Here is a 16,849-nt window from a genome sequence, read left to right as displayed (position 1 = left end):
GAGATAATTAGAAAACACACAAATATTTACATTATGATTCATAACAGTAGCAAAATTACAGTTATTAAGTAGTAATGAAAATAATTTTCTGCTTGGGGGGGTGTTCACCACAATGTAAGGAATTGTATTAGAACGTTGAAGCACCAGGAAGGTTGAGAACCACTGCTCTAGGGCATCCTGGGAAATGTGCCATATGCCTCTCTTTCTACCAATTCTTTATTGCCTAGGGGAAAGACACATCTTGGAAGATCTGCCTGCGGACACTTGCTGACTCCTGTAAAGCCTTAAGACATAGATCTCCTTGTACACTAGATGCTGGGATGCAAAGGTGCCATTGTAGTATGCCCATTGGCTATGAGCCTTAATGTAACTAACGTTCTTTTTTGTCCTAGCACCCAGACAATCTATTCTCTGAACAAACGTAGTAAGCTTTCAACAGCTATCATCACATGGATGCCGATTCTCCAGCCATAACCACCATGTTTCTTTGAGTGCACCTGCGTCTAAACTGTATCATCTTAGATCGTCCTTGGCATTCATGTGGTATGAACAGAGTGAAGTTATCCTTCTCTGATAGGAGGAAGCTGTGGCTGCTTTTTAATATTAAGGGAAGGACCTTGAGGGACACTAGTCTAGGAGGACCTTCAGCTGAGAAACTTCCTGACTCTGACGTCTTTTGGTCAAGACACCATCATTAATATCAACTCTTCTTGGATGTTTGTATCAGTGGGAATAAACCCAACAACTCTGTACTCTGGTGTGTGTGTGTGTGTGTGTGTGTGTGTGTGTGTGTGTGTGTGTGTGTGTTGGGGCCTCCTGGGGGAGGGAGAGTGGACACTGGAACTGGTGGCTATCACAGATGACCACTGCTTCATCTTTATGACTTTTAAAACTCATCCTGAGGCCCCATGGATGCTGGGCATGCATGTGCACATGTGGAGGTGGAATGTGCTGTGGGAGTGTAGAGTGATTGCTTGAGTGTGTCTTTGTGTGTACCACGGAGGGGGAATGAAGGGGACAGTTAACTGAGCCAAAGTCTTGCTCATTGCTTCCAGGCAGTAGAACAGTAGAATCACTCTCTGGTTACATATTCGTCACATTTGGAATCCTGTGGTTAGAGTATTTATTTCTTTATTTAACATCCTGGGCATAACCCCATCCCTCCTCACTTCCCAGTCCTACACTCCCCCTCTCTCTCCTCATCCTCCCCTCTTTTTCAGAAAAGGGGAGCCCCATTTCCAGTCCACTCCAGATCATCAAGTTGTATCCTGACTGAGCAAGTCCTCTTTCCTGTGGCCTGGCAAGGCAGTCCCACCAAGGGGATGTGATTAAAAAAAAAAACTGGCAACAGAGTCCATGTCAGAGAGAGCTCCCACTCCCCTTACTAGAGGACCCACATGAAGCCTGAGAATCTCATAGGCTACATTTTTGTAGGGGGCCTAGGTCCAGTCCATGCATGGTCCTTGGATGATGCTTCAATCTCAATGAGCCCCTCTTGGCCCTGATTAGTTGGCTCGTGGGTGCTCCAGTGGTGCAATTGGTTAGCATGAGGTACTTATAGAGTACTTGTCCTTGGCTGGTCACCTGGAGTTTTGGGTTCTTATTTCCCTGTGTCCTCTCAGCATGGCTAGCATGAGACTTTATGCATTGCTAGGCTGAATAATGGCTTCACAGTGGTTTTCAGAATGGAAAGACGAGTGTACCCTAACCACAGGTCTCCAAGCGTGGTGACCATGTAACCAGAAAATGATTCTACTGCCTGGGAAGCAAGAAGTAAGGCTCAGTTCACTGTCAGGCACATTCCCCCTCCGTGGTACACACAAAGAGACACTTGTGTAAACTCCTGAGTTTTGGAGCCTGGGAATGTTTCCTCATAATTCAAAAGGAACTCAGTCGGTAGATTGAGTAAACCATATGGAGATAGGAAAATTATCTGGGATTCTTTTAGTGGGCTTGATGACATCACGAGACATTTGTAAAAGAGAAGGAAATTAGAAGAGAGAGAGAGGCTGAGAGAGGATTCCTGCTTTAAAGCAGGGGTCACGTTCCAGTGCCAAGGAATGGTGAATTGCACGGATGGGGGGGGGGGAGGTCTCTCTGGAGCACTCTTCTGAAGAAGGTTGGTCACAGCAATAACTTCGCTTCTGGCCAGTGATACCCATTTCAGACTTCTGAGCTCCAGAACTGTAAGGTAAATTTTTTTTTTGTTATTTCAGATCAGCAGGGCTGTGATAGTTGATTATTGGTGTCATGAAGAAGTCATGTAGGGAAAAATAAGATGACAGACAGGGAAGAGGCAGGGAGAAGAGGCTGGAGGACTGAGGAGATTGGAGATAAGGTGCACAGCCAGAGGTGAGTAGTAGGAGACAGAAAGACAGATAGGGAATTGAGAGGAAAGCGAGAGACAGAGATGGACAGACAGGAGGCTAGGAGTTCACAGAGCAAATGTGAGAATAAAGATGAGTGGATAGAAAGCAAGATGGTGACAGAGACAGACGACAGGAAGACAGAGTGTCAGATAGAGTGCTCATAGAGTCTGTCCTTGTCCCTACCAGAATTAGTGGAGCTTCTTGAGACGCAGGTGGATCCCATTCTTGGATTTCAACACAAGTCTCGCGATGGGCGTGGGAACCTTGGTGGGATCTGGCAGCAGCTCAAAGCGAAGCAGGGTCAGGGCCACAATCACCTTCAGCTCATTCATGGCAAACTGTTTCCCAATGCAGTTCCTAGGACAGAAAAGGACAGTAAAACTCATTAGCCTCTGACCCGTTTTAAGGATTGACCCCCCAAAATAGCCCAGGATAGCATTCAGGCCCTCCCATCACAGGTTCAGTTTAATTTCTGTCATTGCAGGTCGTGGCTATTTCTACCCCAGGCCTTGGTTCTCCTGATATAACTTCTACATGTTTCAAGGCTACTTTGACCCTAGTTCTTCTTTTAGAGATATGATCTGTTAGGCTAGTATTCAAAGGGTTAGACCTCAAACATGTGAATTATTTAATAAGTTAATAATTGCTTAGATTACTCTATTCAGGGAGATATAGGACATAGGTTCAAAATGTGGAATCAGATGTCAGTAGGAAAGTTTTACAGGGGGACTGTGTTGGGGGTCCTCTTACTTAGGGTACCTCCACCTTCTTAATCCATTAGCATCTATAGCCTTCTAACTCTACTTCAGAAACTTCCATTATTCCTTCTTCAGTTTCCTTTTCTGGATTTCTCTGGCCTCTCTGACCCTCCCTCCACACTGAACCCCTCTATGCCTCCATCAGGCAGGCCTGTATTTGGATGCCTAGCTGCAGTTACCAGTCGCTGCCTTCACCTCTTTGCTGCCCACCCCACTTCCTACTTCAGATCAAGTTGTTGAGGTGTTTGAGAATTCCCTTCCCCACCAGGTTTCATGTTTCCAGAGCTCAGGCCAGTGAGCAGCTGGATCCCATTTTCTTGTGATTGTCCCTGTTCCTCCCGGGGAACCCAAGGCACTATCAGTGCTATATTCAAGAACATGACACAGTCATGGTAGGGGGACAGGAACACAGAACATTCTGCCAACTGCTCAAGGAGTGTCTCAAAGAATGGAGGAAGGATATTTAACCACAGATGTATTTGTCTTTATAGAATAGAGTTTTGAACTCTTGGAGGCAGGGATAGGATAGTCTCATCCATTCCCGTGTTTTTATCTAACATAGCACCTGACATACATGGGAGTAGCTTAAAATTTTATTTTACATTTTAAATAATTATTCTTACTTGGTCTTAAAATTTAGTTCATTTGAATTTAAGGAATAAGAGAAATGGAATGAAATATAATGAAGATTAAAAAACTTCTGACCAAAGCAAAGTGTGGTGGCCTGTGCCTGAATCCCAGCACTTGGAAAATAGAGACAGAGGGATCATGAGCTCCTGGCAAGCCTAAGAGTCCATCTCAGAAAACACCAGAAGCAACTTGGTTCACTCCAACTAAAGCTGAGTCATCAAGTACTCCCTTGTAGTGATGGTGACATGATTTGCAGTGAGTGGAGACGGGAGCAGTCAGTCCCGAGGCACACCAAATGCTAGGCAGCCTGTGTCTGGAAGAACAACTTACTGAAAGCCTGTTCTGTGAAGGCTGACTTGCCACTTGAGGGATTCATGAAATACAGGCTCAGAAAAAAAAACCTGCATCTGTGCTGCCTTTTAAAGCTCACAGTAAGTTGGGTCCCATGGGAGCCTTTGAGGATTTTCCTAGGAACTGTTGGAAAGTCTTTATCTGGTTCAGTAGCTATTTCAAGAATGTTTTATATTTAACACACCAGAAACACTTATAAAATGCTATCTGTTATCTATAAAACAGAGGATTTACTTAAAAGCAGTTTACTCTTCTCCTTTTTAATACTTTCCCCCCCTGAAGTTAGACTACACAGCCAAGGAATATACATTATAAGTTTTGGCCATTGGGCAATTGTTAGAGGGATGTGGATGTCAACACTGATTCAAAAACCTATGTTGAGAGAGACTGCAAAGATGGAATAGATGCACATTGTATATGTGAGCCTTCCCTCAAAAGACCCATTGTAACATTTCAAGTATCTGACTGGATAGTTGTGCACGGCAGACACCCAAGAAAGTTAATCACCCGCAATTAGATTTTTAGAATTGGAGAATTACTCAGGAAGGGTGGTGGGTCAGACTGAGGTTTGGAAAAAGACATGCCCCTTAAGAGTCCTAAAATTTGAAAAATTTAGACACCTGAAGTTAAATTCACATAAAAAAATCAATTTAAACTCCTGTCCTTAAAGTCAGGGGAATATCAGAATACACACAAGTGTGCCACACCCACTGACATAGAAATTTGACTGGCAGATGGGAAGGTCACTGGGTCAACATCTTCGTAGTGTGTCCTGAAACGCTACCCTCCTTTTGTGCATGGACACATCCTCAAGAAGCTTTCTCCCTATAGCCACGAATGAGGATATACCTGGAGATGTCATATTTGCAGGAAGGCAAAAACTATGTATGCTGCAAATATTCTCCACAGTGTATACTTCACCGTCACACGCAAGATGTCTCACCTTGCTCCTCCCGAGAAGGGCAGGAATGAGTGGCTGTGTCGGGGAGAATCGGGTGCAAATCTGGAAGGGTCAAACACCTGCAGGGAGACATCATCTCAGTCAGGACAGGTAGAGGTCAGACTTCTGCTTTGAACCCACAAGGATGCAGGATGCCTTGAGATGAGAACAGTAGGAGGCATTGGCCTTGAGACCAACTCCCCTGTCCTTCTCTTACCTCTGGGTTTGGCCACACCTTTGGGTTGTGGTGTAGAGCATAAATGGAGAGTGTGACCGAGACACCTGTGGGACAGATGGGAATAGGAGAGAAGATGGGTTACTCCTAGAGGGGGTGAAGCCTTGGTTCCTGAGACAGCAAGGGACATGCCTGCGCAAAAGGTCTGGGTACTATAGCGCATCACTTTTGGTAGATGTGGGTGAGTTGGAAATGAACATGAGGCACAGGTAAGGAACGTAGAAATGGAGTCAAAAGAAGAGGATGATAAAAAAAAAAACATGACAAGTGGGCATGGGGAGACAGATAAACTGGGAAAATGCTTCTTGTACAAGCATGAAGACCTAAGCTTGATCTGCAGAACCCATGTAAAAAAAGCTGTGTGTGGTGGCCCATGTTTGTCATCCCTCTGCTGTGAGGTGGGGGCAGGCAGGCCTCTATGGCTCACTGGCCAGCCAGACTAGACTAATGGGTGAGTTACAGGTCAGCGAGAGATCTCCAGAACTAATATATATATATATATATATATATATGTATCATATACATATACATATACATATACATATACATATACATGATACATATATATATATGTATCAATGGAGGCAGTACCTGTGGAATAATAAGTAAGCCTGTGTTCCCGGCCTCAACATGAACAGACACACAGACACACAGACACACAGACACACACACACACACACACACACACACACACACACGTGTGACCGTGACGACATATGAAGAGTAAGTGTGGCTATGAATTATATAGTGTAGGTACATGGAATTGAGCCTGGGTTACGAAAATCAAAGAATGTCAGGAGCATCATGATAAGAACGTGGATGGAAAGGAAGGAGGAGTGTTAGCTGATAAATAAGAGATGCTGAAGACACTATTCATGCATGCAGTGCAGCAGAAGTGGAGGTCACTTAACGTTAGAGGAGGTCATTTAATTTTATTTCCCATACTAGAAAAAGTACCTTATGAGTGAAGAAAAAAACATTTATTTACTGAAAAGGAAATGGACACCCAGAGAATTCAGAACTGTTGAAGCACATAGACTTCTTGATCCTCCATTATCTCTGGAATGAGTTGAGGTGAACAGGCCTGGGGAACTCATACCTTTGGGTAAAGAGCGTCCATCAGGGAAGGTGACAGGTGTGCTGAGCTCTCTGACAATGCCTGGGACAGGTGGGTAGAGCCTTAGGGCCTCCTTGATGCACATGGTGGTGTAGGGTATCTTGTCCAGGTGGTCCCTGAAATAATGTCTGTCCTGAAGGTCATGTAGACTTGAGACCCGAAGTACTCCAAGGGTACTTCTACCTCTTAAACTCTTACCAGGTGATGGAGGACCCGTCCCCCAGGAGGTTCTGAACTTCCTCTCTGCATCTCTGTTGATGTTCAGGGTGGGTGGCCAGAGCATAGAAGATCCAGCTGACTCCACTGGCTGTGGTGTCATGGCCCTCGAACATGAATGTGTCCACCTCAGCACATAGGTCCTTGTCAGACAAGCTGTCCCCGTTCTCCATCTGAAGGAGGCAACAGGCGTCATCAGCACCATGCTTGTTCTTTGCTGTGTGTTCCCAGGCAGACTCTCAGACCGCTGCTATACACACTCACTCTGGCAAATAAGAGGATATCCAGAAAATCCAAACGTCTCTTCTTCTTGACCTTCTCCATCTCTCCCTCATCCTGCAGCTGGTCCTTTCTCAGCTTGATCACGCCATCTGTTTTAGAACATCAGTTATCACACAGACCTGAGAACGACTGCAATCCCATGTGTCTCCTTGCCTGAAGCTATGCGCTTTATACAGGTCAGCAATTAAGCAGTGGGCAGGGCTAGAAGACCAGTGCCGTCTGATGCAGGTCAGACCTCTTTTTAGGACCATGGGCAATAGAAGCTCTGTTTGAGCTGCTGGGTCAGGCCTCATTAAACATTGCCAATATGATGACACACATACAGCACCTGGCATTCTGATGTCTCAACTTCCGACACTTATAGTGTGAAAGTATCCAGAATGTGTATGGCCCAGGTACCATAGGGCAATGATCTACCTTGGAAGTCATCAACAGCTCCTTTGAGTTGATTCTGGGAAAGAAGGGGAGACAGGAGATACCAACAGAACCTGTGTGATCATGGGCCAGTTGACAAGCACGATTGGCCATGCGCCCATTGGAGGACAGATTGTAGATGGTATCATTTTGATGGAAGAGATTCCTCACACGGGAATGAAATAGGTTGTTCAGGTCCCCAATGGCCTGGATGTAGGTCTTGTAATTTCTGAGGAAGAAGATACAGAATAGGTTAGACTGTGGAGCGATCAGATGCACAGATAGAATTGGACTCTGGGGAGAATTCTTCTCCTTGGTAGAAACAGACAACATCGAGGCACACATTAATTCTGTCTTATAACCCTTGTCATTTTCAAACCTGTAAAATGTTGCATGAATATCTAGGCATCCACCTCAGCTAGGGATCAGTGGCCATGGTTTGGGTAAGGTTAGATTGGGTCAGAAATTGGCCTGGGCCTGGGGTCTTGAGTATCCAAGGCGCCCCACCTGCATCTTAAGACTAAATGCCCTGAAGTTCAAGGGTTGTTACTTACCTGTCCACCTGGACACTGCCCTTGTGGCTGAAGGCACACTTCATGACGGTGTCTAGGGTCATCAAGGAGACGTGTTGAAAGATCTCTATAGAGGAGTCCTGACCAGCCAGCTGTTCCCACTTGTCCTGCAGTGGAAGGGGAATATTAGCCTAATTTCCCCAGACCACTTGTGCTCAATAGACTGGATTCTTTCCCTATGTTTTCAGATACTGTGTCCTTCAACTTGGATAACAGATGTTCTATAGATTGCAAAACAAGTCTTTGTGAGAAGACATCTATGTTCTTATAAATTACTTCAAAATTAAATGTTGAAACCCATAAGATAGGAAACAAATTTCAAGTGTTTACAACTAGTTAAGATGTTTTATCTGACAAGCAATGCATTTTTAGGGGGTAAAGAAGATGATGCAACAGTGTTTAGAGAGTTGAGCTCAACCTCAGATAATGGTAGCACTTCCATGTATTGGGCATAAGAAATAAACAAAAACAAACAAACAAACAAAACCCCCAAGTAACTACTATGGGTATTTCTAATGGCAGTTACCAGTGACTTCAGCTACTGTGTATTTATCAAAAGCTTGCTGAGAACAAGTGAGTAAGTGTGAATGAATGAAAATTTGAATTGATTTGAGTGAAAATGGCTTCCATAGGCCTGTAGAGAGTGGCACTATTAGGAGGCATAGCCATGTTGGAGTTAGGTTCAGCTTTGTTGGAGGAAGTGGTCACCGGTGGCTGGCTTTGAGGTTTCAGATGCTCAAGGCACAACTCTGCGTCTCCCTCCTTTCCTGCTGCCTTTGGATCAGGATGTAGAATTCTCAGCACCTCTCCAGCACCATGTCTGCTGGTGTGCCATCATGCTTTCCACCATGGTGACAATGAACTAAACCTCTGAACTGTAAGCCAACTCCAGCTAACCAAGACCATCAGAAGCCAGGGTCCCTGTTGGAAGGTGGTAGCATGGCAGGTTTGTCTATGACAATGTGAATGTGGAGTCCATTTCCTTGATGGTCACTCATGACCACGCAGAGGCACTGAGACCCGAGGAGAAACCCTGGCTAAGTATCATTCTGGGAAGTCCCTCTGAATTTGACGTTTTGAAGAGGGAATTGGAGTATCTATCTACTATGATGTTCTTTGCCTTGGGCAATGAACAAGTTTGGCTGTATCCTGGTACCTGGAATGTTTCTGTTTCATCTGTATTTGAATAACTTGTGTTTATAGTAGAATACATATGTGGAGCTTGTTGATATACACTCTGAGTAGGTGGAGAGAGGGAGGGAGGGAGGGAGGGATGGAGGGAGGGAGGGAGGGGGGATATGAGGAGTAAGAAGAGAAGGGGAAGAAAGAAGCTGTTGCTGCTGAAGCTGTGGCAGTAGCATCAATAGCATAACCAGCAGATGATGTAGAAAAGACAGCGAAGCAGAGGTGAGTAGAGAGAAGCAAGTCAAATGAACTCACCAGCATCAATCGGATGGAGTCGGCCATAGTTTTCACATAGGGTTTCAGAATGTCGTAGTGGAAGGCTGGGGTTAGCATCCGCCGGTGCTGGAACCACGGCTGTCCATTCAGTAAGAGCAAACCATACCCTGGACCGGAGATAGGTGTGTGTATGTGTTGGATCAAATCAGAGAGACCATTAGATAAACTGGGGGGGGGAGGGGGCGGTATGAAACGGAACTGAGGAAGACAACCCTGAAGAGTGGTACAGTTCAGGACACGGAGTTCCTAGCTAGTGGGACAGACATACACTCTGTGACTATGACAGCTGTGAGGTAAAAATTACAAAAGATCCAGGAGGAGGGAGATGAAATTGATGATCGAATAGGAGTGTTGGAGGAGTTGAAGGGTCAGAAGTCACAAGTAGAGCTTTGGAGGACGACCACGACAGTGGTAGCCTGTCACATTTCATTCTCTGCGAACCAGAAACACAGCACTTGGAAAAGCTAATTGGGAGTAGGTAACATTCCCAGTTTAGACATACATACCAATCCAAGGAGCCAGCAGTCTGTAGGCACCATTAGCCTTTGGATCTGAAAGGGAGAACAATGACTTCACATGAAATAGGATAAATAAGGCAACCTTGAGGTAGCTGGTGGTTGAAGCCTTGGGCTTTTTGTGATCTTTTAAGTCAGTGTCACTTGTCAACTGATCTATGTCTCTGTCCGTTTCCCATATCCCCTTCAAGCTTTGTCCTAACAGTCAGGCTTAGGAAGGTAGGATTTATGTACTGGTAGCTGGACTCCATCAGGGCTGGAATGGCAAGTTGGTGAGAAACAGTCCATGTGCTCGAAGTCAAAGAATAGGACAAGTGTGACAAGTATGACAAGTGTGACGTACGTGTGTGTGTGTGTGTGTGTGTGTGTGTGTGTGTGTGTGTGTGTTACAGTGGATGGTGGCTTAGTTATCCTATGATTCCAGGCAGACACAAATTAGAGATTTCAAATTCAAAGCCAATATGGATTTGAATTTTGTTTTTTAGACCTGGAGCGATTTACATGACTTCCCATCTTAATTAGATTAAATAACAAAGAAAGATAAAGTCACTGGGCTAAAGGGTTTGACTTTTCAATACTGAGTGCTGTTGGCCATGTGCTGGGTTGAGGCCTGGGAGAATGGTAGATAGAGGCTGTAGGGCTGGAATTTGTCAGCCTACAAGCACCAAAGGGGAAGGGGCTTCCCTCTCTCTCCACGATGAAGTGCCACTCTCACCTGATCGTCCCAGAATCACCTTCATATAGTCCGGGTCATAGACAGTAAAGTAAGCTTTGCTCCCCCAGAACCAGCGAGGAAAGGCACTCGGGAAGTCTTCCATGCATTCCACAAGTTTCTTTAGTTCCTGGTCATTTAGGAACTGCTGTCATGGGAGAGATGAGGTAGTGGGTAGTGAGGCTCTTGCTCAGCTTTTGGAATGGAAACAAGAGCAGAACAAGCACAGAGGCATCATTCTAGGCTTTTCAAAAGCCGCCAGGAATGTGCAGCAGTTTGATGGACTGTCTGTGCTACCACCCATAGCTTTGCCCTACCAGGGGCCGGGGTCCTGAGCCGGACTTGAGAGTCCTGCTGGGTGAAGCTGTGCTTCTCAGAGGAGCCGCATGGTCAGGTCCTGCGCCCTGCACACAAGCACCACGTCCCCATATTTTTCTTTCTTTTTTTTTTAAAAAAAGGTTTATTTATTTATTATTATGTACACAGTGCTCTACCTGCATGTACACCTGTGGGTCAGAAGAGGGCATCAGATCTCATTATGGATGGTTGTGAGCCACGATGTGGTTGCTGGGAATTGAACTCAGGACCTCTGGGAGAGTAGTCAGTGCTCTTAACTGCTGAGCCATCTCTCCAGCCCCACCCCATATCTTTCTAAGAGCATCGATTGCACAATCCTTTGTTGACTGCCTTTCCATGTATCCTCCTACTTGGCTCTGACCCTTATTTCCTGGGGTGACAGTACAAGGGGTCAGTTCTGTCCCTTCCCAGCCTTACAGGCTGCTACACCATCTCCCTTGCTGGGAGATTTCGTAATCTGTGCCTGGCTCCTGAGCTGAGCACTATGGTACATGGAAACGACTGTGTGCTTGAATCCAGGTAGCTCACAGTGCAGGGTGTGTGGAAGGAGAATGCAGAGCTAAGTGGACCCTGAGGAAGTTCTAACATCAGTGCCCTCACTCCTTTAATGTACTATGACTTTAAGACTTCATCTTGTAATTCACCCATCCCGAAAATTCCCCTGCTCTAGGCAGCCACCCACTTATCCCAGCTAGTGTGAACTCTTCCTGTGCCCGAGAGCTTCTGAGATGTGTGCCGTTGCCCCATGAAGAATCCCATGGGGCAAGGTTTCCATCTCACTGATGTTTGCATTCTCAGGCAAACTCTGAGCTTGGGAGAGAATAGTCATGAGTGACTAGGCAAGGAGCCACCTAGAAGTTGAGAACCGCAGAGGTTATTAAAGGTGCCCAGCCAGAAGAGGAGGAGTCTAGGTGGAACCAACCACAGCCTTCCAAATACAAGGCTAGCAGAACACAGTTGGACGGCAGCCAGACAGGTTGAGCAACCCTATTGTTATGTGTACCAGCCTGAGCTGGGTATCACATGAAGTACTTGGATTTCTTATACAGCAGGCATTGTCCTGTGAACTTGATGTCTCTGAGAAACCCATCCTCCCTGCTTTCCCACCCACCCACCCACCCACCCACCCACCTACCCTTCCCTTCCCTTCCCTTTCCTTTCCTTTCCTTTCCTTCATACCTTGTGCCCAAAGAACCAGTGAAAGGGTGGGCATGGGAACTGCTGGAAAGCCTTGAGTAGCCATCGCCTGTGCAGGTAGAACTGGACCGCTTTGAACAGCAGCAGCAGCAGGCCAAGCACGGAGGCCACTTGGAGGAAGCCAGAGACGCTGCCCAGGAATCTGGTGGGGCTCAGAGCAGAGACACTCATGGTGCGGCCAGTGTTGATTCACTGCCCTCACTCTCATTAATCCTTTCTACCTCGGGCCTAAATCCTGTAAGGATTGCCCGCCTACCTGTGGGAGGAAGAAGGGTGGGAAGAAAAAGGCCTAGACAGACATTGAGCTCAAAGTCCAGTTGGTTAAGTAATACGAGAGATTTACCTTTCAGCTGACAGTGGCTAATGACCAGCCCTGCACCCACTTTCCTCTCTTTGTGTTAGTCAAACATGTTTATTTCTTTGCCTTTTCTTTCAACACATGGGTACTGCATATTTTAGCTAAGAAAAAAAAATATAATTTCCTTAAATAGTCATCCATTTATTTTTTTAATCTTTTATTGCAAAATATTACTTAATTTAAAAAAAATCAAACAAGGTTGCTATATCTTGCTGAAGTAGTATGTGATGTGTGGGGTTCCCAGGGGTCCCCACACAGTGGCTCTTTCCCAGGCTCCATAGCTTAAGATTGTGGCTTTGTTTGTTGCTCCTAGGAGTTCCTTGGTTTACACAGCAAACCCAGAACCTGCAAAGTTTCTTTCAAATTGTCTATGCCAAGTGGACGGTGAGTGGTTGCTAAGTCAGACTGGAGAGCATCCAGGCCTGCTGCCCTGCTCCCTCTGGGTAGGCCAGTCTCGTGGGCAGTCCGTGTCTTATGATGCCGAGCACTACGGTGACTGTCTTGCATTGCTCTTGAGGCATTCACCCACTTCCTGAAAGGGACCGAGCATCTAGCTGATGCTGAGCGTGTCTTCCAGCTCCAGTTTCTTTTGACAGGATAAATCTGAGCTTCAGCTCATGGGACATTCCATGGAGCTCATCCTTTTTCCTGAACATATCGATGCATTTTCTTTTTTTTTTTTCTTTTTTCTGTTAAGCATTATGGCTACCAGGGTCATCAGGGATGTTTGAGATTCTATTATTTTTATTGCTTGAGCTCAGTCTGGGCTCTATTTCTTTGGATCAATAGATGATGTAGATACGGCTTTCCTTGACATTATGGGTTTTTTTTTTTGGATTGTGGACTCTTTGACAAAACGTTTGTCATTAATGACAGAGGGAGCCATGCTGGGCAGGGTCGTGGGTGCCATTTTAGCCACATGGACTGCAGCTCTCCCTTCCTTACCCCACTTTCTCTTTACTTCTCTGCAACCAGTGGCTTTCTTTCCATTCTTCAGCACCTTTCTGTGAGGTTTTGTAGATAGCATACAGTTGCATTTCATTAAAAGAAATCTATTCAGCCAACCTAATTCATTTAATTAGAAAGTTTAATCCAGTTTTGAAAAGTTTCTGTTGTAGACTCTAATGTTAGTCTACTAGGGCCCTGCTTATATGTGACTTGGCATATTTCTCTTGTTTTTCAGAATACCTTGTCTTGGGTTTTTTGAGAGCTTGAATGTAGTTTGTTTTCAACACGACCATATAAGTCGAATATAAGTGAGGTCCTTTGAATTTACTATACTTGGATGCCCAAGCATTTCCCAATATCTGGAAGGCTTTCAACTAATATTTAAATAGTTTTATTTGTTTATGTATTTATTTATGATTTATTTGTATGCATGTGCCACATGAATGCCATAATGTATGTGCGGAGGTCAGAGGAAAACTTACAGGAGTCAGTTTTCTCTTTCTATCACGTAGGTTCCAAACATGGAACTCAGGTTGTCAACGTGGTAGCAAGCACCTCTAACCGCTAAGTCACCTCACCAGCCCTCACAAAATAGGTTTCTTTTCATTCTGCAACTCCTATAATGTGAATATTTTTCACTTATAGTATCTCGTTAGCCTTATGTACTTTATTCGTTGTCTTTTTCCTATTTCCTTTCCTTTTTTTGCTCTGGTGGGTTATCTCAAAAGCCTGTCTTCAAGCTCAGAATTCTCACTTCTGCATAATATAATCTGCTATTGCGACTCGCAACTGTATTTTATTTTATTTATTGAGTCTTTCATGGATTCCTTTTGTTTTGTTTTGTTTAATGATTTATATTTCTTTTTTTCTCATTCAAGTGATGAATTTTTGTTTGTTGTTTGTTTGCTTGGTTGGTTTTTTTCCCAATGAACATAAATTTTATTCCAAGTTTGTTTGAAATTTCTGTTAAGATCTTCAAAAAAATGTGCATATCATTACATGTGAGCAGTATTTATTCTCTCTTTGTCTTTCTCTTCTTTCTTTCTCCTTTCTTTCTTTCTTTCTTTCTTTCTTTCTTTCTTTCTTTCTTTCTTTCTTCACTCCTCCCCTCTCAGTCCCACCCTCCCTCCCTCTCCTTCTGTTCCCCTTCCCCTACTCCTCAGAAAGGGAGAACCACCCCTTCACCAAACCCCCCCCCACTCAGTTGCCTCAGGACTGAGTGTATCCTCTTCCCCTGAGGCCTGGTGAGGCAGCCCTGCCAGGGGGAAGTGGTAGAAAAGCAGGCAGCAGACTCCACGTCAGAGACAGCCCCCACTGCCCTTACTAGGGGATCCACAGGCAGACCAAGCTGCCCGTCAGCTACATCTGTGCAGGGGTCCTAGGCTCAGTCCATGCATGCTCCTTGCTTGGCGCTTTTGTCTCTGCTAGCCCCCCTGGGCCCAGGTTAGCTGAGACTGTTGGGTTGTGGAGCTCCTGTCACCTTGGGGTTGTTTGGTTGGTTGGTTTGGGCTTTGATTTTTCGAGACAGGGTTTCTCTGCAGCTCTTCCTATCCTGGACTTGCTTTTGTAGACCAGACTGGCCTTGAACTCACAGCAATCCGCCTGCCTCTGCCCCCTGAGTGCTGGGATTAAAGGTGTGTGCCACCATGTCTGGCTGTGTGGTTTTGTTTGTTTGTTTGTTTGTTTTGACTTTCTAGACAGGATTTCTCTGTGTAGCCTTGGCTGTCCTGGACTTGCTTTGCAGATCAGGCTGGCCTTGAACTCACAGCAATCTGCCTGCCTCTGCCTTCCGAGTGCTGGCATTAAAGGCGTGCACCACCATGAATAGCTTGTTTGGTTGGTTTTAATAAAGTATGTATTCTTAAACATCTTGTCAAGTTTCCTTAAAATTATCATTTTGAGATTTGCTTTAAAAAAAAAAAGCCAATCCTTTGATTTCTTTTATTTTGTGGCACTTACTGGAAAGGTATTTTTCAGTATGTTCGTGGTGTCTTTATTCTGGTATCTGTGTGTGGTTAATCATGCGCCTCTGCCGCTTTTATAGGAGAGCTTCTTTCTTCTTCTTCCAGAAATGCACTTTCTCCTGGAAATGTGCCCAGGCTGTCAGTAGAGTGGTTACACTGGTTTTAGTTCCAGCATTGTGGTTTTCAGGCAGCTTCTTCAGGTACAATATCAACATTGACAATACGTGTGTGTGTGTGTGTGTGTGTGTGTGTGTGTGTGTGTGTGTGTGTGTGTGTTTTAGTGGCCTGGCACATAGGTGTTTGGGGCCTTTTCCTGATATGCCTTCTTTTGTAGCTGTGCGTACTGTTGTGGATGAAAGTGGGGGAGGTCACAGTTTAGTTTCTGTTGTTTACAGTAGGTAGGGCTCATCTTATGGACACAGGAAAGCAAGGTTTGATTGGTACAGTACTAGAAAGGAGGGTACTAGTTAGTTTCTGGGGACAAGGCTGCCAAGTAAGGCCCACTAAGATACAATGGTGTGTGCAGAGGTATGTATCAGTGGTTGGGGACTGCGGGCCAGGCTCCTCTAGAGGTTTTATTTGTTTGTTTGTTTTTTATATTTTGAGACAGTGTTTCTCTGTGTAGCCCTAGGTATCCTGGAACACACTCTGTAGGCCAGGGTGGTCTCAAACTCACATAGATCCACTTGCTTCTTCCTCTCAAGAGCTGGGACTAAAGGTGTGTGCTGCCACTGCCCGGCCTCTGGAAGTTTTGATCAGGCAAAACAAAGCAAGCCCGGCAGCAGGAATGTGGTACTCTTCAGTTTCTGCTCTGACCTTGCATGTATCCAGGGACAGACCCTACTAGGATGGTGAGGGAACAAAGAAATGACAAATACAGAAACACAGACAAGCAGAAAAAGCCGGGATTGAATGGACTGGGGCCTCTGACAGAGAAGCTGACATTTCCCTCTCCAAGCTCAGTGTTTATTTATATGCTTGAACAGAGGAGCAAGGTTTTTGCACACAGCTGAATAAAATGGGCAGCTTTAGTTAATCGTGGTAGCTGCAGTCTCGTGGGGGAGCATTCTTCAGGCTCTCCAAGGAGGGAGAAAGCTATGGTGGACATGTTCTGCACACATTATCAATATTTGCACATGGGGGGTTTGCTGCTATCCCCATAAGCCTCACCTGGGGAAAGTAAAGCTTTGCCATTTTCCCATGGGTTTGAGGGTCCTTGACATGTCTGTGCCCATGTCAACAGCACACATTTACTCAAGATTTCATTTATTCAGGATTTTCTCACTCCCTGGTATTGTTTCAGGACCGTGCAGGGGCTGAGGTATAAATAGTAGGCTCAGGTAGGAGACCAGTTCACTGGCTGCACACTGTGTCTTCATGGGCACTTTACTCACTGAATTGATCAGAGTGGGCTGCCCAGCCACTCCTAGGGCTTCTTGTGTGAGGCAGGAGC

The 16,849-nt window shown here is 45.3% G+C and overlaps 1 protein-coding gene across 2 annotated transcripts; it reads right to left on the bottom strand.

Moving 5' to 3' along the window:
- Positions 1-1,921: 1,921 nt before the first annotated feature.
- On the bottom strand, positions 1,922-12,368 carry LOC311600177 (cytochrome P450 4A10). Of its 2 annotated transcripts, none has more exons than XM_084786589.1 (13): positions 12,109-12,368; positions 10,576-10,717; positions 9,852-9,896; positions 9,325-9,452; positions 7,867-7,991; positions 7,387-7,541; positions 6,881-6,987; positions 6,599-6,789; positions 6,383-6,516; positions 5,266-5,330; positions 5,052-5,128; positions 2,553-2,726; positions 1,922-2,184 (listed from the first exon to the last, which is right to left on the bottom strand). In XM_084786589.1, exons 1-12 carry the CDS (start codon positions 12,295-12,297, stop codon positions 2,558-2,560), a joined length of 1,527 nt encoding a protein of 508 aa, XP_084642715.1. In that variant the 5' UTR covers positions 12,298-12,368; the 3' UTR covers positions 1,922-2,184; positions 2,553-2,557. The 2 variants fall into 2 exon arrangements, with proteins under 2 accessions (XP_084642715.1, XP_084642714.1); XM_084786588.1 differs by having other exon boundaries at positions 10,576-10,720; positions 12,109-12,367.
- Positions 12,369-16,849: the final 4,481 nt, after the last annotated feature.

This window comes from Acomys minous (assembly GCF_964271855.1).
Source record: "Acomys minous genome assembly, chromosome: 6".
Taxonomy (NCBI): Eukaryota; Metazoa; Chordata; class Mammalia; order Rodentia; family Muridae; genus Acomys; species Acomys minous.
Note: the sequence above shows the minus strand (reverse complement) of the source record. Positions and strands in the feature narration are given on the sequence as shown.